We start from the raw sequence: 22496 nt of genomic DNA, 5'->3' as shown, positions 1-22496 counted from the left end.
GTGTCTTCATAAATGATTGTTAATTTTAAAGCTTCAAAGTCAATTCATAAAATTTCCTTTGCTTATAAGTCTGGTCATTTTTCACAAAAGAAGAATAATTACTTTCATTTATTTAATTAGCTTAATTTTAACTCATACATTTAACCAACTGAATCCATTTTAAACATTAACTCCACTTACCCAAATTCCCTTAACCATTTCAAATTATGGTCATGTCTGAATTTCAGGATGCAGTGAAAGAATTCTAATATCTTAAAACGTTGACAAAGATTATATAGAGCAATGTGATAATTATAAAATATCTTACCTCAACTGTGCTCGAATCTTAAAGCATTAATAGTAAAGGTTTCTGATTTCTTCATATCTTTCCATTCTATACTTTTACTGTGAAATATAACCCATGTACACATCTTCATTTTTGAAAATTTATTTACATATATTCTTGATAATCTTACCAGATCCAAAGAGAACCCCAGCTCATACTAGGCAGGGTTACTGGTTCTTAGTTACTATTTGGTTCTGATTGACACCTGGCGACTGGTTCCACATTCTAATTCAAACCTGAACCCATAGTTTAGGTGTGGTCTCCATTCTGACAGGGATCACTTTTTAAGCCCATCCACCTTAGCTGGTTGCATGAGTTTCCATTTATAGAAACCAGTGCCCCAAACTGGAGGGCTTTTCTTTTCCCCTTTTTGTCCTAAAGGGGCTTCCCTTATGCTCTGTCTTCCCTACCCACATCTCAAAGCCTAACTTGAGTGGCAGAAAGGCTGTGGGGCATGGGGAGAGGGGATGGATGGTAACTGCTGATGAAGGAAAAATGCATGAAGTATTTCAAATTTTAAAGGGTCAACTCTGTTATATGGGATGGTGCTTTGGTTACCACGAGCACCTATGTACTGAGGCAGATAAAGGGATGAAGTCACACAAGAGAAGGTCCTAAAGAGACCCTGGCATTTAAGAGGAAACACAGTCAGTGGAAAAGGAGCAGCCCCTGAATGGGACAAAGATGGAGCAACCGGAAAAATGGGGCAAAAGGTAACAAAGGGAATTCTGCCCAGGACCTCCCAGGGAGAATGTTTCAAAGAGAGAAAAGCAATGTCACAATTTGCAACTAAGATAAGACGCTACAATTATGGCACCAAAGGACACATTTTGTATTATTCCACTTTTGTGAGGTCTCTAGAGGATATCAACATGGCAGAGAGAGAAAGTAGTTGTTTCCAGGGACTGCAGGGAGGAGAAAATAGGGAGTTAGTGTTTAGTGGGTACAGAGTTTCAGTTTGGGAAGATGAAAACTTGCAATGAACGGTGGTTGTACCATTGTACCAGTGATGCAACCATACCACGTGGATGTACTTAATGCCACCGGATTGTACACTTAAAAATGGGTAAAATGGCAAATTTTATGTAATGTATATTTTACCACAATAAAATATGGCATAATTAAGACAAAACAGACAGAAATGTGTTGATTGGTTTTGCTAACGTGCATGCAGTTGATAACCTTTGACAGAGTAGCTTCGGTGTAGTGATGGACATTTCTATTATGCATTAATACATTTCCAGCCATCCCATCACTTGATTTGCTCATGATTCTGTGGATTGGCTGAGCTCAGATGGCCCATCTGCTGTTCCTGCTTTGGCTCCTTCCCAGTTTCGTCAAACGGTGGCCGGGGCTAGAATGTCCAGGACAGCTTTCCTCTTATGTGCGGTGCCTCGGTGGGTGGCTGGCAGGCTGAAGCTCCTCTTCCACCCCCTGGCTAATTTGGGCTTTCTTCCTGGCCCTGGATTCAAACAGTCAGCATTCGCACTGTGAAAGCACCACTCCATTGGAGTCTCTGCTAATGTCTTATCCACCAGGCTAATCATTTTAGGAGGCTGGTTCATTGGTGGCCACCAAAGCAACAACCTACCATGGTAAGAGAGAAGCCAATGGTGGGTAAGACATTGATTAAGGAGAGAAGGAGAAAGACATTTATACCAGGTTGGTGGTGTGGAGACACAGGAGTGAGCATAGTGTGTGGGGAGAATGAAAGGGAATTTGTGAGGAGTCAACATGGGCGGGGGAAGGGAAGTATTGGCTGGTTTGCAGAGAAAGCCATGGAAAGACTTTTAGTTAGCTCTCAGTGCTGGTTGTTAGGCTCTTTGTGTTTCTGTCATGTTACTGCATGTGCAAGAAAGCAGAAAGAAATGAATGGAGATGAAAGGCAAATCAGTGGTGTTTATTGTTTATGCGGAGAGACTGGAAACATCCTTCATTTCTTTCTTTGCTCCAAACCCACATCCAGTCTACAACTCCTTTTGGCTCTGATTCTGAATATGCCCTAAATCTGACTGCGTGTCATCCGTTCCGCAGATGAGACCCTGGTCTAGATGTCCACGCCTTGTGCCTAGACCACCATACCACTCCCCTGACTGGCCTTTCTGCCTCCTGCCTTGAGCCCCTGTATGCTGCCCACCCCACACAGCAGCCAGAGTGTTCTTTCTTACACATAAATCAGATCCTGATGCTTTTCTACTCAAAAACAAAATAAAAAGCAAGCAAACAAAAGTCACCTCTAGGAACCTCCCACACCAAAATAAAATCCCACTGTGTACCTGGCTGGAAGTGGCCCGTAGTCCTCTCCACCCCCGTCTGCTCCTTTCCTTCTTATTCATCATCAGTGACATTTCTTTCTCTCCTCCTACTTACTAAGCTTGTTCCTCTTGAACTTGCTGCTCTTTTGTGTAGACCAGTGGTTCTCAACCTTCCTAATGCCGCAATGTATTTTCATTATTAAAAAGGGGTCGTGACCCACAGGTTGAGAACCGCTGGTGTAGACCACCACCCCTACCCCTACCCCAGGATTTACAAGTATATCACCTTTTCTTCGTTAAGTTTGCAACTCAAATGGCACCTCCTCCCAGAGGCCTTCCTTGCCTACCTAAAACAGCACTTACTGCCTTGGCCAGGTCCTGGCTACCCAACTTTATCCGAATTTTATTTTTCACTACATGTCAATAACTAATACAGCTTTATATACATGGAAGCAGACAAATGTCTATTTATGTACTTTTAATCAAAATTATATGTTGATTTTATGTACACAGTTATTTATTTCTCTTGTTGCTCAGGCTGGAGCGCAACCTCCACCTCCTGGGCTCAAACAATCCTCCCGCTCTTTCTCTCAAAGTGCTGGGATTACAGGCATCAGCCATTGCACTTAACATGTAGCATAATCTGATAAATCAAATCATTCTATAAAAGTCCTTGCGGGGAAAGGAGTCTCCTATTTCCCTCTCATCATCCTTTCCACTTCCCAGAGAAAACATCTTCTCACTTTTCTGCTAAATTTTGTTATGATGTATTTTGTTGATTATTTACTTTTATTAATAGCTGCATGGAAAATGGGGGATTTGTTCCTTTCCTTTCACTCCCATCCCAACACATCTGTCCACAAACACACTAGTTCTGCCATCCTTCAGTACAGCGTCTCCTGACTTTGGTTAGATCCATTTTTGGTGTTTGCATTCTTCCATCTCTGCCAGGGTCCGACGTTTTCTCTTCTCTATTGCACATTGGAAGAAAGAGTTGTCCTGGTCCACACATGAAATACACAAACACTAATGATAGCTGATGATCCCCCCCCCCCAAAAAAGCCTGTGGATAATTTTCTTAATATTCGACATCACAGATAAGCAAAAAGGTCCTCACATAATCTAACAACCCTGCATGTAGTACTCCGATTTTTTTAAATTGTGCATTATTTAAGCTGTACCACATTATATTTTGGTATATATAGTAAAAAGATTGCTATCGTCAGCCACGTTAACCTGTCCATCACTTTCTATAGTTACCTTTGTTGTTGTTTTTTGGTAAAAGCACCTAAAATCTACTCTCTTGGCAGGTTTTCAGTATACAATATTAATAACTATAGTCTTCATGCTGTGGATGTGATCTCTAGTTATATTCGTTTTACATGATGGCAAGTTCATACCCTTTGACCTGCTTCACCCTATTTCCTCCCTCTCCCCAGCCCTGGTAGCCACCATTCTACTCTCTGTTTCTATGTATTGGACTTCTTAAATCTATTCCACAAATTAATAAGGTCATGCAGTCATTTTCTTTCTGTGTCTGGCTAATTTCACTTAGCATAATTTCCTATAGGTTTATCGAGGTTATCAAAAATGGCAGGATTTCCATCTTTTTTAAGGCTGAATTATATTATATAGAGAGAGCATGCCAAAAAAGTGTATAAACATATTAAGAATGGAAAGAAACTATATTAAAATTATAATATTTAATGTATACAGATAATAAAAAATGAATAAAAGTCACGTTTGAGCTCCTCCTGCAATTGCAGAAGTCAAACATGACTTTGAGTGTTACAATTTTAATACGGTTTTTTTTCTAGTCTTAAAATACGTATACATTTTTTTGGTATCCTCTGTATATACCACAGTTCGTCTGACAGGGGACACTTATTTCCATGGCTTGGCTGTTGTGAATAATCCTGCAATGAACATGGGAGCACAGATATCTCTCTGAGATAGTAATTTAATTTTCTTTAGTTATATACTCAGCATATACGTAGTCATATGACAGTTCTATTTTTAATTTTTTTAGGAACCTCCATACTGTTTTCAATAATAGCTATTTCATCAGGAGCAGTACCAATTTATTCCCATCACATGTCTACACCCTCAAGGACACTTTGTTATATCTTAAATATGTATGTATGTATGATGTATGTATGTATGTATTTGTTTTTGAAACAGACTCTTGTTTGTTTTGAAATAGCTAGAGCGCAGTGGCTTCATCATAGCTGCACCTCAACTTCAAAGTCTTGGGCTGAAGTGCTTCTTCTGACTTAGCCTCCCACGTAGCTGAGACTACAGGCATGCACTACCATGCACAGAAAGCTTTTCTATTTTTTGTAGCGATGGGATCTTGCTCTTGCTCAGGCTGGTCTCAAACTCCCAGCCTCAAGTGATCCTCCTGCCTTAGCCTCCCAAAGTGCTAGGATGACAGGCATGAGCCACCATGCCTGGTCTCTTAATTTTTTATAATAGCTGTCCTTACAGGTATAGTTTCAATTTGTGTTTCCCTGATGATTCGTTATATTGGTTACCTTTTAATATACCTGTTAGCCATTTTATATCTTCTTTGGAGAAATGTCTACTCATGTCCTTTGCCCATTTTTTAATTGGATCATTTGTTATTTTGCTATTGACTTATGTGTATTTCTTATACTTTGGATATTAGCCCCCTTATCAGAAATTTGGTTTGCCAATATTTTCTTCCAGTCCATAGATCGCCTTTTCATTTTGTTGATTGTTTCCCTGCTATGCAGAAGCTTTAAGTTTAATGTAGTCTTGCTTCTTTATTTTTGCTTTTGCTGCCTGTGCTTTAGTGTCCTATCCAAAAATGTATTGTCAAGACCAGTGTCCAGGAGATTTTTCCCTGTTTACTTTGAGGAGTATATTTATTTTATTTTTTTGAGACAGAGTTTCACTATGTCACCCTCGGTAGAGTGCCATGGTGTCCCAGCTCACAGCAACCTCAAACTCTTGGGCTGAAGCAATTCTCTTGTCTCAGTCTCCCACACAGCTGGGAGTGAGGCGCCTGCCACAACACTTGGCTATTTTTTTGCTGCAGTTCTCATTGTTGTTCAGCAGGCTCAGGCCAGGTTTGAACCCATTTACCTTGGTGTATATTGCTGATGCCTCAACCATTTAGCTATGGGTGCCGACTCTACTTTGAGGAGTTTTATCGTATCAAGTCTTACATTGAAGTCTTTAATCCATTTTGAGTTTATTTTTGTGAATGGTGTAAGATAATTTGAAATCAGGAATTGCATATGGACATTCAGTTTTCCCAGCACCATTTATTGGTCTTCTTGGTGGTAGCCTTGTTGAAAATCAATTGAGAATACGTGCTTGGGTTTATTTCTATCCTCTATTCTGTTCTATTGGTCTATTTCTCTTTATACCAGGGCCCTGCTGTTTTGATTACTGTAGCTTTGTAATATAATTTGAAATTAGGAATTGGGATGCCTTCAACTTCATTTTTCTTTCTCAATATTATTTCAGCTATTCGGGATCTTTCGTGGTTTTAGAATTGTTTTTCTACTTCTGGGGAAAATGCCATTGCAATTTTAAAAGGGATTACATTGAATCTGTAGATCATTTTGGGTAGTATGGACAGTTTAACAGTATTAATTCTTTCAATCCATAAACACAAGATATCTTTCCATTTATTTGTCTTCTTCAGTTTCTTTCATCAGTGTTTTAGTTTTCAGCATACAGATTTGAAACTCCTGAGTTAAATTTATATTTCATCTTTTTTGATGCTATTGTAAATGACTTTTATTTCTTTTCCAAATAAATTATTATTGGTATAAAAAATGCCACTGATTTTTGTATGTTCATTTGTGTCCTTCATCTCTACTGTATTCACTTATTACCTCTAATAGTTTTTCATGGATTCTTTGGGGATTTCTGCATGTGACCTGTAATCAGTAATAATTTTACTTCTTCCTTTCTGATTTAGATGCCCTTTATTTCTTTTTTCTTTTTCATTTTCTTTTTCTTTTTTCTTTTCTTTTTTTTTTTGGTCTGATTGTTCTTCCTAGTACTTCCAGTATTATGTAGAATGGAAGAGGTGAGAACGGGGATCCTTGCCTAACCAGATCTTAGATGGAAATCTTTCAGGTTTTTTTTCCCATTAATTATGATGTTAACTGTAGGCTTTTCATAAATGACTTTATTATTTTGAGGAAATTTCCTCTTATACCTAATTTTGTTGATAATTTTTATCATGAAGGATGTCAAATGTTGTCAAATGCTCTTCCTGCATTTAATTAGGTGCTCTTTAGGTGTTAATGTGGGATAGCACAATGATTGATTTGGAATGTTAAACAAACTTTGCTTCCTAGGGATAAACACCACTTGGTCATAGTGTATAATCTTTTTGATGTATTGTTGAATTCAGTTCATTATTCCTTTTAATATTTCAATCTTGTGCTCTTCCTGTATTTAACTCTCCTTACAAATGTCCAGTTCAGATGTATCAGTTATTCAATTAATTCCTTTATCTTCATAAAAACTTTTCTAGGACTTTTTCCCAGAAAAGTTCTGAAATTTCTCAATAATATCCATTGGTGTGGGACTGTTTTTATTCATTTTGTTGGGTACTTATTGAGAACTCTTTCAGTCTGAAATCTTGTGCCCTAGGAAATATTTTGTAATTATTGATCTAAACTTTGCCCTTCATTTTCTACATGGTCTTTCTGAAACTCCCGTTGTTTGGATGTTGTACCACCAGAACTATAACTCTCCATTTTCTTGTATTTTCTGTACTTCTCTCTTATTTTCCATTTCTTCCCACTTTCTTCTCTGAGAGAAAAATCTCAATTTTTGTCTTCCAAACCTTACTGAATTTCACATTTCTGATATCTCACTTGTTTTTCCCCAGAGGCTCTCTTTTCTTTTTTGATGTTCTTCTTTTTAAAAAAACAAATATCATTACTGTCATTTGCCTATCTTGTTTCATATTTTCAGTATCTTCTCTTATTTCTCTGAGAATATTAATGGGAGTTTTTGTTTTCCTTGACATTTGCTTTTGTCTGATCTCTGCTTCCTACAAGTTGCTTTTCTCATTTTGTTTCTGCATTTCTGGGCTTTATTCACACTCCTAATAATTCTTCATTATTGGCTCATATTCAAGAGTGGGGCACTTTGAAGGTGATTGATGTGTAATGACTTGTTGACTATGGTTGTTTCTTTCTGTTGATCAGGTTGAATCCTTTACTTGTAAGATCCCCAGGTCTTAAAGATTCTTAGCTCTTTCCCTTGGACTGGTCTGAATACTCAGTGTAGCCAACTTTTAGTTTCTTGCCTGGATTATCTAGCTCTAGCCAACTGTGATCTGGGAACCCTAATGGGGAAAAGATTATGGTAGAAGGGAGTAAGGGTGGTTGTCCCAGCATTCAGTGTGTGAATGTTTTCTAATCTGCATGTTTCCAATATAGCTCCCGCTTTCTGAACACATCTGAAGGCTTCTGCAGCCCACATTCCATTTGACGTACTTATTGGCTGTGTAGAATGGGAAAAGGGGTTTAACTGCATACTACTTTGACTTCTACCCAGTCTTCCTTTTCTTTAGCCTTATTTTAACTTACACTTACAGAAGTACTTGGTAACAACAATTCCTAAGATGTGTGTGTTGGGGGGAGACATTGGTAGTGTAAATTGGGTTGTGTTTTAGCCTTCTTCACTATTAATTTTGTATTAAGCTTCGTCAAATATGCTAAGTCAGCTACTAATGGTCTGCCTGTTTGGGTTTTCTCCTCCCCCCTTTAAAACTTGTTGCTTATTTCCTTATACCTGCTTTTCTTCATTCTCAAAGATTTATACGTTAAAAAAAATCCTTTTTCTGGTGCTCTAGTGGCATTTCTAGATAAAGTAAATGCATATTTTCAGTCAGCCATCTTTAAATTTATTTACACTCTACTATGCCCACATAATAATATAATTTCTTTAACCGTGGGAATTCTGTTTACCTCATTTATTGCTTCATCCAGTGCCCACAGTGCTTGGCACATCCTGGATTCATGATAAATGTTCATTGATAAATTGATAACTGGCTGAAAGAACAACCAAGTTAGTTGGTTGGTGAGATTTCTGAACAGCTTTCTAAAAGCTACAAAATTTGGAAATACTAGAATGAAGTATTTCTCAAAGGCAGGAGGTGTAGGGTTTCTTTACAGATACTTTCATTCCATTGTGTATTAAGTTTTTACATTAGTTTTTAATTAGCTTTAATACTGAAACTGAACTTTTTATTCCATTTTCCCGCTCAAATATGTGAATTCATGTGAAGACAGTGATTTCAAGTATGTTCTAATTTCTTAATTTATGTGGTGTTTCCTTGTCAGCATGGCAAATTTCTAGCTCAGTTTCAGTGACTCAATTTTGTTCCATAAAGTATTTAAAATATGTTTTTGTTCATGAGGATGAAATTAATCCCCCTCTAATGACAATGCCCCAAGCCAATCATTCCAGCTTTAGGGTTTCCAATGGAAGAAAAATACAACAATGTATAAGAAAAATAAAGGGAAAAAAAGGAAGCAAAGGAAATTCAGGGAAATCGTTTCTCTTTCACATCCAGGCCCATGTTCCATCCAGTAGCCTTGTGTGCATGTGTTAATTAACCTAACATTTACTGAACACCCACTATGCATATCAAGCTGTGCCCAACCTGGCAAACTCACCACACCTTCTCTGGGCACTCACTGAACACTCATTTAGTTAGGTCAATTTAAAATTCACTTTTCTGTTGCTATTTTACTATTCATGTGAGCCTTACCAGGGCAGTAAACATTTTCCTTCCCATGCCATTTTGGTAATGAAAGGGGTTTGGCGGTGTACCCACAGATGAGACCAGGAGAGGTTCAGGCCAAGTTTAATGAAAGGAGGCTGAGACCCACCTGGGCAAAGATGGCTGCTGCTGCGCAGAGAGAGGCTGGGGGCTTGTTTGTATACTGGGTGTAGGGAGAGCAAGATCCCATAGGTTGCTGGAAGGCTTTGGCTGCTAGAGTCTTTCCTGCCAAACTCTTGGGGTAGGGCCAGGTAGGCCTTTTGTTCTAGGAGAGGAGGTGGGGGAAGGGTTTAGTCACCTGACAGGTAAATTGTATAACCTTGTATCCATCTTATAGCCAGCTAGTTTATCAATTATAAACTGAGAGGATAAGTAATGTGATCGCAAAGGGCACAGAAAACCCATACTGAAGTCAGAGTTAGAACTCACTGGACTCTCTGGTACATTTGTTATAGTCTAGTGAGTAGTGAGCACCTTTGCCCATAGATAGATATTAATAACTCTCCATATTTAAGGAAAATAGTAGCATTTCAATCTTGAACAGTAATAGATATAAAATCCAAGATTATAGAAAGATGGGGTAGGAAATCAGGGTAGTCACATGCTACTTTAAGAAGATCTGAAATATCTCGTAAAATTTTTTTTCTTTTTCAAGTATACACCCAGTATAGGTTAGTAATAGGCCTGATTTTGGAAAATTGTGAACAGAGCATAAAGGTGTGATTCTCTCTCTTTAATGGTCTTTAGGACTAAATAATGAATAAATTGATTTCTGGTGAGTTATGTTATCCATATTTGTTTTCATTTTTAGATTTATCAAATACAATTCCCCACAAAAGAGATGGGGAATACCAGCGATAGTGCTGAAAACTTAAAACATACAAAATCTGCATATCTAAAAACATTATCTTTTACCTTTAGAATTTCTAACTCAAATACATTCACTCTTTTAAAAGACCTAGGATCCTTGAGCAGGTTTTCTGATTATTGTCTTGAATGACTTCTTTTTTTTTTTTTTTGCTCTGTTTTTGCCCTTCACCTCCTCCTTACCCCTCTCCATCCACTCTGCTGAGGGGGTGGGGAGAGTTGTCCTCTCAGGCAAGGACAGGAAGGAAAGTGAATGGCAATCCCAAGAGGCCAAAGCTAATGGGGGCTTCGCGGATCTTTCAACAGGGGTTGTCAATGATAATCGTGGGGGGGAGGGCTCCTCTAAGGGCACTCTGACCTCTCGATAAACTATTTGTTTTTCCTTGTATTGATTAAAAAAACAAGCCACCAGCCTATAACTCTTCATCAACCAGGGCCTGTTGTTTTTAAGAATCTTACACATTTAAAATACACTAATTCAGAAAACCCCAGATGCTTCACTCTGTTTTACTCTGCATTTCAGGCAAACCTGATTGGTGGTGATATGAAAACAGAATCCTTGAAAGAGTCAAAGATGTGCCCGCTTATAGTTTTTGAAAGAACATGACTCACAAATGGTGTAATACCCTGAATATTAAACCATCCAAAAAAAGCATTCTTATTTATCCTGAGTATCTAAAGACTAAAATATGTTTACTCTTATTTACATTTTGGCCGCAGAAAGGTACTCTTTTTGAGTATTTGAAGAAAGTGAGGTGGTTTTTCCCCTGAATTTAATATAGAATCTAGTTTTCTTACACAGCACGCTAAAGTAAAATTTAAGGACCCAAGGTAACTTGATCGCTTGCAAGTATGAATCTAGATAAACCTTATAGCAGAGGGAAACCTCCAGGTTGTATACCTACTGACGTTGCTTACTAAAAACTTCTGGAATAATGGTGCTTCTGGTTGTGTTTCCAATAGCAATGTGATTACGGCCAACTGTGGATTAAGTTACCAATCCTTTGAATTCTGACCTTCTGTCTAAAACAGCTTTAGAAGTTACTCTTTTTATTTCCAATTTGGGATACTGAAGGGGGAAAAAGTTAATGCTGCTTGAAGGAAGAAAAAAATGTAAAAATTTCTGTAGTTTCTTCCGTTTGGGGGTTTACCCACACCTCATAGGTAATTCCTTTGTAACACAAATAGAGTTTCTTGACGCTGTGTACTTATACCTCCAAATGTATCAGGAAACTTGGAGTGCATTTTGAACGTAATTATTTCCTCAGTGAACAAATCAAGCATTTGTGATGGAATGGCTATTAGGATCAAAGTGTATCACACTGGGCAACTGAAATTAAGGAAGCAAATGTAAGAAATTGATATACCTGTGAAGCAAATTGTCCATATAATTGCTTGTTATAAACTCAGACCCTGAGTGTCTCCTTTTTAGTATAAAGAAAAAGTAGGGACTATCTATAATCCCTACTGTAGAAAGATAATTCACCTTTTTTATATATAGTGAGGAAAAAAACATACTTCCTGATTTGATCATTTCAAGTTTAAAGATTCCTCACATTTTTTGTTTCCTATTGACCATTTAAGGTACTTTTAACTTTTGAAATTGCAAACTAACTTGTAATATGTGCTTGGGAATAATCAGATGTTTATAGTGATTATGTCTATTCCATACTGAAAGTATAATTTTGTATATTATATCATTTCATAGATCACTTACCTCTCTGGATTTGCTGACTTCATAGGATATCACCTTATTCCAAAATGATAATATGACGTGGAGGCATGAATGTCACATTTGCTCCATCTACTATTTAGCAATGACTTTGATGGTGCTGGTAAATGAGGCCAATTCAAGAACAAATAAAGGGAAAAAAACACATTTTTAGGGCAAAATTCACAAAAATACAAAATGCCTAGCACAGTGCCTGTCATGTAGTTAGCACTTAAAAAATGCTAATTCTCTTCCTTCCTCCATGAGCTGTTCATTGTTTCTGAAGAATTTAAAAACTGTGAACTCGGCTGTCGTGAAACCTGGAAAACACAGAGCAACCTTCCAGATCCTTCCAGATCCTCTTACACGTTTGGAAGGTGCTGACAAGATTGGTTTTGCCCATGGCTTAGAGAAAAAAAATGTCGACCAGGAGACAACCTCAGTTTTCTAGGTTGCTTCATGTCAATGTACAGCGTGAGAAAGCAAAATAGCTTATTGCTGAGATTAAACGTATGCTTCCAAGACTAATTATTTACATATTTTTGGCAGAGGAAGAAAAAGTAATTTCTTTTGCCATTTGGGGAAATGAGTCGATTTTAAAAGAGAAAACCTGTTGTATCATATTTTTCTTAAAGTACCTTTATTATCTTGTTTCCTTTTCTTAAAAATAATGCTCCCATTATTAGTTTCAAGAAGTACTGCTCAGGATTTCCATTAAGAATAATAATTTTTAAGAAAACATCCTATAGGCAGTCATTACTACATAGGATAACAAGTTTTCTATCCTACATAAATAAATGGGTATTATTGATATATAATAACTAATGTGATTGTTAGGAAGTCAGGAAATAGGTTATGTTTTCATATTGTGTTGGTCTAAACAGTAATATTTATTAAAATAATTTTCCATGGTAGGTAATAGTTAGTAATGACCTCCTTCACTTTACTGTTAAAAGCTATTCACGTTGGAATTTGAATGGAAAACATTTAGCAAAATACTGGTAGGCGTTCAGTTTAGCAGATTTTATATCATTCTCAAAATAAATAGAGGATGTTTTACTTGGTTGCATTTCAGCAGAAGGCTACTGGGAGGGGGACTGTCATTGGGGGTCTTATGCCAGTGGAGAAAGAGCAGGTCATGGAAGTGACCACTTCAGGTGCCAGCAGGCATCGTAAAGTCAGCCATCCAGACAGGGTGGCAGCAGTTCCACAGAGAAGCCAGAAATGCTGTGCCACGGCCTGGACCATAAGAAAAAGAAACTCACCTGGAAACAGAAGGACTAAAAGTACAGTATTTTGAAATACTCTTATTTGCCGCTCTACTTTGACCAGTTTGAATTACAAAATGTTGACTAATTCCAAATATTGATTTTAATAATGTGGAAGAAATAATGACTAGGATTTTCCCTCGGAAGGGAAAGCATTGGTCTCTAAATGCTGAATATGTTTTGCAACTTACTACACCATTATTCTTGAGAAATAATCATCTCACAAGGATTGTAAAAACAAAAAAATTAGAACAATGGTTTTTGGACCAGGTAATAGCATGCATGCTTACTTCTGAAATTATTTCGAAGGAAACATAAATAGAAGAAAAATAAATTCAAAGTGCATCTTTTATTTGAAAACTTCACAACTATTCAAGTACTTTTATTATCTATCGTAATAAATAGATCCCTTAGTGGAATGGAAAAGGGAAAGAGATGCTCATTGTGTTATAAGCTTCGTTTTCTCAGTCAGTGTGTATTTGCTAAGTTTAATGATAATAAAAAGTTCTCATTATTGAAGATTTAAAAAAGTTCTGAGTTACCTTTTAGATTGTTCTAATGAGTCCTTTATATCTGCCTTTGTCATATTAATATATATGAAGTACACACATTTACACACACATACATACATAAAAATTAGGGACATTTATTTATACTTTTGATAGTACTTTTACTTAAAATTTTCTATTAATCTAAAAGCACTAAAAACTTGTACCAGAATTGCAAACTTCTCCTATGTAACCAGGTGTGTATCTAGGCAACAGCTGGCTCTGTCAGATAAAATCTGTTTGGAGATACAATATATAAAAGATTTTTCCTCATTGATGGCTTTGAAATATTTCACTTAAATTGAATATTTCAAGTGTTTTCCCTTTCCAGATTAAAGTATGTATTTTTCATTTTATCAGGGAAAAAGCATATTGGAACTTTCAAAAACTTCTATTCATATGTTTATATATTAAGATTTTTGCAGCAAATATCAGATAGTAAAGTTTTCTACTATTTTTTTACGAATAGCAAATGTTCAGCAAATTCTCCTAAATTTTATTATAGTATATATGACTGCATTTAGGAAATAATTTAGTCTTTATAGTGTATGGTTAGATTATATAATAATAGTTGTTGAAAACTTAGAAATAGGAACTTAATAATACACTACAACAAACTGGGTCTTACGAATAATGGCTTAAATGCTGGCTATTTATCATAGAATAACTTATTTTTGGTTTAACTTGAATGCAGCAGTAATTATTACATATTTGATATTCAAAAGAGGCAACCAGACAGAATTTATGGGTAAACATGATCGTTTTTAACCCATCTAGTTTAGCTTTAGGAAAAGGAGACTATTCTAAAGTGGTAAATATGAACATGGATATTACTTTTAGCCAATGACTAGCCTCTTTGTTACATAATTTGAAACATGAGCTATAGCATATCAATTAGTGGTCACATTACTTTCATCATGCTTTTCATAATTTTCTTCATAATTATATGCATCATTTATTTAATGGTTTTTCTGTTTGGCTATATAATAAAATAATTGAGTTTCAGTATAAAAATGTAATATGATAAATTTGACTATAATGTGGGGGAGTAATTTGTATATATAGGTGACATACTTTACATGATATTCCTCCTGTTGTGGCTTTATATAGTTCATTATTCTGGATTGGCCAATACTTCATGGATCAGAAAAATAATATTTTACCCTTTTATATTAAATAATCTTTAAACTGTGAGAAGCCTGAGTACAAGTGCTGACTGTGAAGTTTCAAACAGGGTTTAATTCTCCAAACAACGCCTCAAATTTTTTATTTTATGGATCTTAGAAATAAATATGGTTACAAAAGCATCTACGGTTTGATATCATAGATTGAATTAAAATAACATTACATTTTATCTGATGACACTAGAAACCTCCATTACAGACTGTATTTTATTTTCTGTGTATGTATGTTAGTATATTGAATTGCTGATACTTTTGGTTTGAGAAAGTGCTGTAGGTGGTAACATAATTCTATTTCTGCTGCATTTCTGAACATATCCAATAGCAATCAACTGTTTTTTGACCTGACTTCCCAAATATGGTAGATGACTAGCCCATGATCCCTTGCTGGTACCATACAAAATGAAATCCTAGATGAGTTTGCAGTTTAAGTTGTCTCATAGGTTTGACAAAGTGTTCTTTTTTGAGGAATGTAGGCTGGCATGCTTTCACAGGGAAGAGGGGGGAAAGCCTATTGAATTTTGGTCATTGGAAACTTTTTGTTTTGTTTGCATCAGAATGGTGCTTTTATTTACAAATTAGCAAAATAAAGGTAAGACTGTGTCTGTTTCATTAGTTGATCTGTAAATGTATTATAAAATCATTTAAGAAGTTATTGTGATTTTTAAAAATATTTTTCATATAAAGCAAGAGCCTAAAGAAAAAAAAAAAAGAAAAAGATGCTTTAAAAAAAAATCAAAAGGCTAAATAAGTAGAATAGTATTATATGGTGATGACAAAAGTTTTAAGGAAGATCCAGTGGGTATAAAGATTTTATTTTAGAGCATAGAATTAGTTATGATGAGTGATTAGTATCAAAATATACATTTGTATGTGAGCTACAGTACAGGGCTGGCAAATTAAAATATAATCATAAGTCACATTAGTAATGCCTTCTTTAAATATTTGAAATTAACATAATGGTTAAGTCATTGATCTTACAAGTGAAGTCATGTCTCTGCATAAAACATAATATCTTAACTGAAGCTCAACTTCCTAGATGAGTGTTATGGATCATATATTCCGAGCTTAGTGAGAATTTTTTAATAGAATAAGCTGCAAAGAAAGAGTTCTCTATACAGTGCATCTCTTCTCAAAAGCCATTTAAAAATATGAACACTGAATTATTATCAGGTTCATATCATCAGGCTTCATTGAAGACTTGCCATTCTGGAAATCGCTGCAGAATCACCCTTGAGGCTTTCCTTGTTAATCTCATAATAGTTTACACATTCGCCTTTTCTCTCTCTTTCCTTAATGGAAATGGCCATACTATTTTTTATTTTCCTCAGACCTGTTACAGGAGGAGGTATACATTCGGTAAAAAATTCTTCAAAGTATTGATTCCCCATGTTTCAGGGCCTGAAAAAAAGTTTTGGAAAAGTGTAAAAGACAACGTGCAACCTCTGCCCAAAGATCTTAATTGGTAGCCACTGCAGCAAAGAGGATGTGTGCGTGTTGACAGTATCTCAGAGAAGTTATTCTCGCACAGCTGTTTATTCAGATAGCGTGGGGCGCGTTCATTTACATAATAATTTTTTTTTTTTTTTTTTTTAAAGCAGCAAGGTTGAGTCAGACGGAGCAGTGCTCCTTTCAATTGTTGCATTTAAACCAATAAGGTTAGGACAAGAGAATAGCTGTGGTCTGCGTTGCAAAAACAAAAAAAGCCCCGAGGCTCCATGGGCAGACCTACAAGGCTGCGCAAACAAATCGGGGGATGAGATTCTGCCGTTTCTTTGTCTGGGGTTCTCAGATGCTATCAGCCGCTGCTGTTTGCTGGGGAAAGAGCGCGGGGCGCAAAGCTGTTACCAAACAGAACGGTGGGAGCTGATGGCTCCGAGCTTGGGGCGAGGTAGAAAGTCTCCACTTCCGACTTTAAGCCTTCCTGTTGCCGTCCACTGTGGCGGTTTTCTTCCTGGGGAAAGCGCGCTCGCTCAGTGGCTCGGCCGCCCGAGCCTGCAGCAGCGGCCCGGCGCCGTCCCCCCGCGCCCGGCTGTCCCCTGCAGGGGCGCTCCGCTGCCAGCAGCGCCGCCGCGGCTGCACCCGAGCGCCTGAGAGCCCTCGCGGTCCCTGTCCGGGAGCAAAACTATGTCAGGAATGGAGGTTTGCTAAACCAGAAAATTCGAAGGAGCACATTGAAACTGGTGGCTACAGCAGATGTAAGCGCTGTAAGTACAAGCTGACTGTTTGAAAAATTGTGCTGACTGACGACAGCTGTCCTGTGGGCAAAGCCCGAGATAACAGGAGCGCTTTTATTATTGTTTTGATTTGTTTTCAAAGAAAAACATTATGGCATGGGGAAAATTATGACACTTGGTACCTAGTACTTTCTTAGCCACAGGGTTCCATTCTAAAAGTGTAATTCCTAAGCCCCAAATTATCTGAGCAATTAGGATCATTAAGAGATAATGGCAAATTAATTGTTAACAATTACTTTTTTGTGATCTATATAAATAAATATAATACAGGGCCTTATTCTTGTGGAGGGATTACTTCATATCACTTTTCTGAATTGCTGCACAAACCTCAAATATTACTGTGCGATACTGAAAAAGTGATATGTGTATGTCCATTATAACACACACATAGCTTTTATTACACATTTAATTTGATACGGAAAAAAATGAGTAAGGGTTTAACATTTGAAAGGAAAACAGATAACAATAAATTGATACCACTTTTTAAGGAAGGAGCTTTTTTTGTTCAATGAACAAATTTTCCACACATATTAAACTGGTTCATCCTCAAAAGATGAAATAATAATTTGCCCAACCGAATCATTTTTTTTTTTACTTATTAACACTTGATAACAAGATTCTTAAGCTTTGAATTATCATTTGAAATATTTGCCATTCAAAATCAGTATCTGAATTGCTAATGACTCATAGGCTTGTATTTCTTGGGAGGAGTTTTTGGACACATGTAAGCGTGGCCTTTGCAAGAATTCGATAAATTCAGAGCTGTCATTGCATTTAGACATGCGTTTTTTATGTTTTCATTTCTTAAAATGGCAAGGGGTACAAAAAGTCAGTAGTTAAGCACGTTAAGTGTAGTTTTATAGGTTTGCGGTTGTTTTTCTCATGTGTCTTTCAGGGTGGGTTTTATTTTATGTCTGTGTCTTTTCTCCCACCTTTTGGGGGTCTGAGGACAAGCACACATGCATAGTCATGCTTTAGCATTATCAAATATTTGATATTTGACTTTCAAAATGCTTGAGTTCTCCCAAGGCCTAAAGTGTTCAGTAAGTGAGCAAGCAGCCGTGGATTTTCAATCTTTGAAAATACTTTGCGGTGACAGACATAGGAGCCTAATTGAGCCACTGCTCAGGTTTAGAGTGCCAAATGGAAGAAGTCAACTGCTATGTGAGTTTCACAGACATGGTAAATGATTTTCTGTAAAGAAAATTTCCATTTGAGTGTGAAAAATTTTGTAAGAATACACTGGAAAGAAGAAAAACACTTCCGGCAAGAATAAAATCTGCTTATTTAATCAAATATGAAAAGTATTTCATTCAACATTTTAAATAAAAGCTATTTTTGAAAACCTTTAAAGCTATAAGTAGACTCAGTGTGATTTAACTATTTGTTTTTGTTTCCATGAGGACTTTTTTGGTCATTTTCTTTAAACAAGATACTGTGAAAACTGATAGAATATATTACATTGGAATAATCAGCAATAGTTTTAAGCATTATTTTTTATGGAGTCTTTGCTAAAGAAGGAAATATAGGGTTAACATATAAAAAAGACTTCCTAGAAGTTCATGACAATTTTAGGTCTAGGCTTTTATTTTTAAAATTAAGTTATTAAACACAGTTTGAGGAGAAATTTTAACAAGAATACATTCTGCTCAACATCCAGGTTAATGGCTAAGGAACTTTAAAAAAAACAAAATACGTTGTGATTAGAAAATTGCCATTGTCTTTCAGAGTACTCAGGTTGATCTGTGGTTGGACAAACCTAGCTTGGCTGCCAATTCTATTTATTTAGATAAGTTCAGTACTTTCACTTTGAAAATTTCATTTTAGTTAGGAAAAAAAGTTTTAAATTATAGTCATTTAATAAAAATTGCTCCTAGCAAGCAAAAAAAAGCCTATGGAAAACCCATAATTTAGACAAGGACCTACATTTTCTTTGCTCTGTGCTGCTGAGATTTAGAATCTCCTTCCATTTACAGTTTACTTTTCATAGAACATTATTAACTTTTTGGCTGCATGCATGATCTTCTGTCAGATGCTTTTGATTTGTAATTTAGCAAAGTATAATAAACAGTGCAAAAGTCATGAATTTTGCTCTGCATCCTGAGCTCTGTGGTAGGGAAAATGTGATAAAATGTGTACCTTAAGTCTTGTTTGATGATCTCTCAAAGCAAGTTTGCCTTCTGGAAATAATTTCTGGGGTTGAAGAGCATGGTATTAACAGATTTAATGTGGCTATTCAATGGATTGGCGAAGTACTATGTGAGGTTTAACAAAATGAGAGAGACAAATTGAACATCAACAAAAGTTACATCTGTGAAGAATTATAAATTTAATTAGAAAAAAGGCAAACTTAAAAGACCTCATTAACTAATCAGAAGTCAAAGTTACTAGTTTCGGATTCTTGAATTTGAAGTCTAGAAGTTCTGGTATCATCTTCTTTCTCTTTGAATTTTTACAGCTCTGTCGATATGCTACCGTGGTATCCTATACAATGAGTTTTTAAGGACATTAAAGGGAAATTTCTTCGTTGTAATGTAAGATGACCATTTATTATGTTCTGGGAAATATTTTTATACTCATGGAAGCATTTGAATGAAAACTACCAGATTAGGAGAAGACAAGAAACATATTAAGGTTGTGGATGTAAAACAGAAAATGTGAGCTTACCGAATGCCTATCGTCACTTTTCTGGAAGCCATGAAATAATATTTTTCTCTTTTGAAGGGAAATATCCTTAATTAATTATTTTTTAAACACATAAGGGCTTTAGACCTTTAAAGCACAGAAACTTCCAGGGATATTGTCAAACATTGAGGGAAATCAATAGCAATCAGAAATAGGTGTTTTTAGGTAAGTCATTGTGGGAGTATGTTTCCTTACTGCCCTGTAATCTTGTACTACACATAAAAAACTAAAAGCATGTGAAGTGTAGCATTTTGTAAACTGTAACTAATTTTGCTCACATCTGTGTCTAATTGTTGTCTGCATTCGCATTCTTGAGAGTAGATTTATTTTTCCTGGACCACGATGTGGATTCAGCTGACCAGCCTAAGTGAGGATTAGTTGTTTTAAAGTTATTTTGATTAAAGAGTCATTTTTAAATACAGTAACACACAACACATGGTTTAAATAATCCTTGAGACACAAAAGAATATATCTGAAGTATACTTAATGAAATGTAGATCATGGATATGGACTTTAAAAATTGTAGTATGTGAAAAGTACGGTAGAGATTGAGTTGAGCCAGAATGAAAGAAATATGTTGTTGTGAAAATGTATTTTTGCAGGGATGAAATGTGTTGGAGTAGTTTTTATTTTGAAGTTCATTTTTTTCTTTATTAACAAGTTTGAAATTTAAATATGATAGGTTAAACCTCAAATGTAAATATAAACAAACTTTCAAAGTATACAATGAAACTAAAATTACATTTCCAAGATTGTGCTTTCGAGCGAATGTTAAAAAGGAAATGTATTTTAACAATTAACAGAAAATATGGTTTAACTGCTCTTTCACATAATTAAGCCAGGAGAGTTCTTAAAACTAAGTTAGTTCTCACCTATAATTTATTCCAGGTGTATAAAAATGGGGAGGGGTAAAAAAAGGAAATTTAACCTTGAGGGTATATTGCTGCTGTTTCTAAAGGAAACTATTTAATCTTAAGTGAGAACATTAATTTTTACAAAAATTGCCTAAGCCTGTTATCACAAAATGACACATCTGCAGGCATTAACATTTAATTTTCTTTTTATACCCAAGCATCTTTTAAAGATTGTTTTTCATCCTGTACATATTATAGAAACACATAACTAGAAATTTCACGTAACATTATACCAAGACATTTAGACTTTAATGATGCTTTATTCTTCCTAGAAAAGTAGTGTTTCTTAGTTTCATAAATCATAATTAAAAAATAACAAGACCCAACAGAAGATGTTTGGCTGGATAACTTTAATGCCATTTGTGATGCTTCAGTTCTCATCTTTGTTCTGTAACCCTAATTGATGTCAGTTCAGGTTGAATGAAAATGCACATCAAAGATTTGAAATTTTGAGCCATTTTAAACATGCAGAGTGCTCTTCCCTACTGAGGCGTCAGCCTGAGCTTGCAAGCCAGCAGCTTAGCCTCACCTGAGCTTTATCACCTGCTAACATTTGGAGCTGCCTCTGGAAGGAGGGCCGCCAGTGATTATTGAAACCTGTATGTTAGTTAAATTGTTCAGTGAAGTCCCCAAGTACAGATTTATTGAGAAACAAAAGAGACTAAAATGCTGGCTAACTGGGATGGGGAATTGATTATTAAACTCTCCATTCTCCTTCTCAGTTTAAAAGCTGGAAAATTCACCAAAAAAGTTAACTACTTTTTCTGTTGTACTGGGTAAGCACTCTTTGAATTTTAATTTGGCGTGAGTAAATGAACACATTTCTCAATGATGGGACTCTGGGTATGAAAAGCTTCCTCCTGCCCATTTATAGTTAGTCCAGCATTGCCTGAAAATTGCCCAGAAGCTGTTTCAGTGAAGCTTAAATGACAAATAGTAAATGTAGAAGAAAATCATTATGATAAGGATAAGAAACTGTCAGGAGTCAAAGGGGTGGGTGGGAGCTCTATTTCAGCTGGTGATAACAGAAGATGAAAGATCTTCTGAGGATGCTGGAGGATTACTGCTTGAACTACTGCTGTTAAACACGTTCATTTTGTTAATAGCTATTTTTTTCCAAGCACCTTTTCCAAGCTGCCTGGGTAAGGCTGCTTTGCGTGTTGATTGGGGGAGGGGTAATCCCGTTTGCAGCTGTCATAGGCCAGTGATGAATCACTATCCCGTCATTTGGCTGCCTTCCCCCCCCTGAGAAGGGGAGGAGGAGGAGGATAGACCTGCAGGAGGAAACAACAGTTGAGACCTCAACTTAAAGACAATATGCCTTTCACTGCTGCAGTATCCTCCTTTTTCTGTTTTGGTTAAAAGAGAGCATTGTCGTTCTCAGCCATGTGCTCTGTATAATTAAGAGCTGACACCGAAGCACAGTAACAACAGCTTCTAATTTTTTTACCCTTGATCACAGGTGCAAATATCTCAAGCCAGTTCAGATGTTGCTGTTTCCTCAAGTTGCAGGTAAGGATATTGTTGATATTTGACATTTTGGAGATTACCTTTCTGTGACCCATATCTATTTTTGTCTGGTACTTTATTAATTATTTCTATTAATAGCAACAGCCTCAGTTAGAAATTATTTAACAGTTTATGTGTGTGTGTGTGCGCTTGTAAAAATTTTTAAGTATACAGAAAGGGAATAGGAGCCTCAGTTAGAAAATGATTATGGG

At 36.2% G+C, this 22496-nt stretch overlaps 1 protein-coding gene across 3 annotated transcripts in view; it reads left to right on the top strand.

Annotated features, from left to right (window-relative positions):
• Window positions 1-22496, top strand: part of EYA1 (EYA transcriptional coactivator and phosphatase 1) — a 330700-nt gene that overhangs the window by 153106 nt on the left and 155098 nt on the right. For 2 of the 3 annotated variants that reach the window (XM_053559176.1, XM_053559175.1), the window contains exon 3: window positions 22238-22287. In XM_053559176.1, the coding sequence (XP_053415151.1) occupies window positions 22238-22287 (50 nt within the window). Of the gene's footprint in view, window positions 1-16855; window positions 17147-22237; window positions 22288-22496 lie in introns of those variants that run through there. The other variant, XM_053559177.1, reaches the window with a different exon arrangement.

This window comes from Nycticebus coucang, chromosome 13 (assembly GCF_027406575.1).
Source record: "Nycticebus coucang isolate mNycCou1 chromosome 13, mNycCou1.pri, whole genome shotgun sequence".
Lineage (NCBI taxonomy): Eukaryota > Metazoa > Chordata > Mammalia > Primates > Lorisidae > Nycticebus > Nycticebus coucang.
This window is presented reverse-complemented; position numbering and strand designations above follow the sequence as displayed.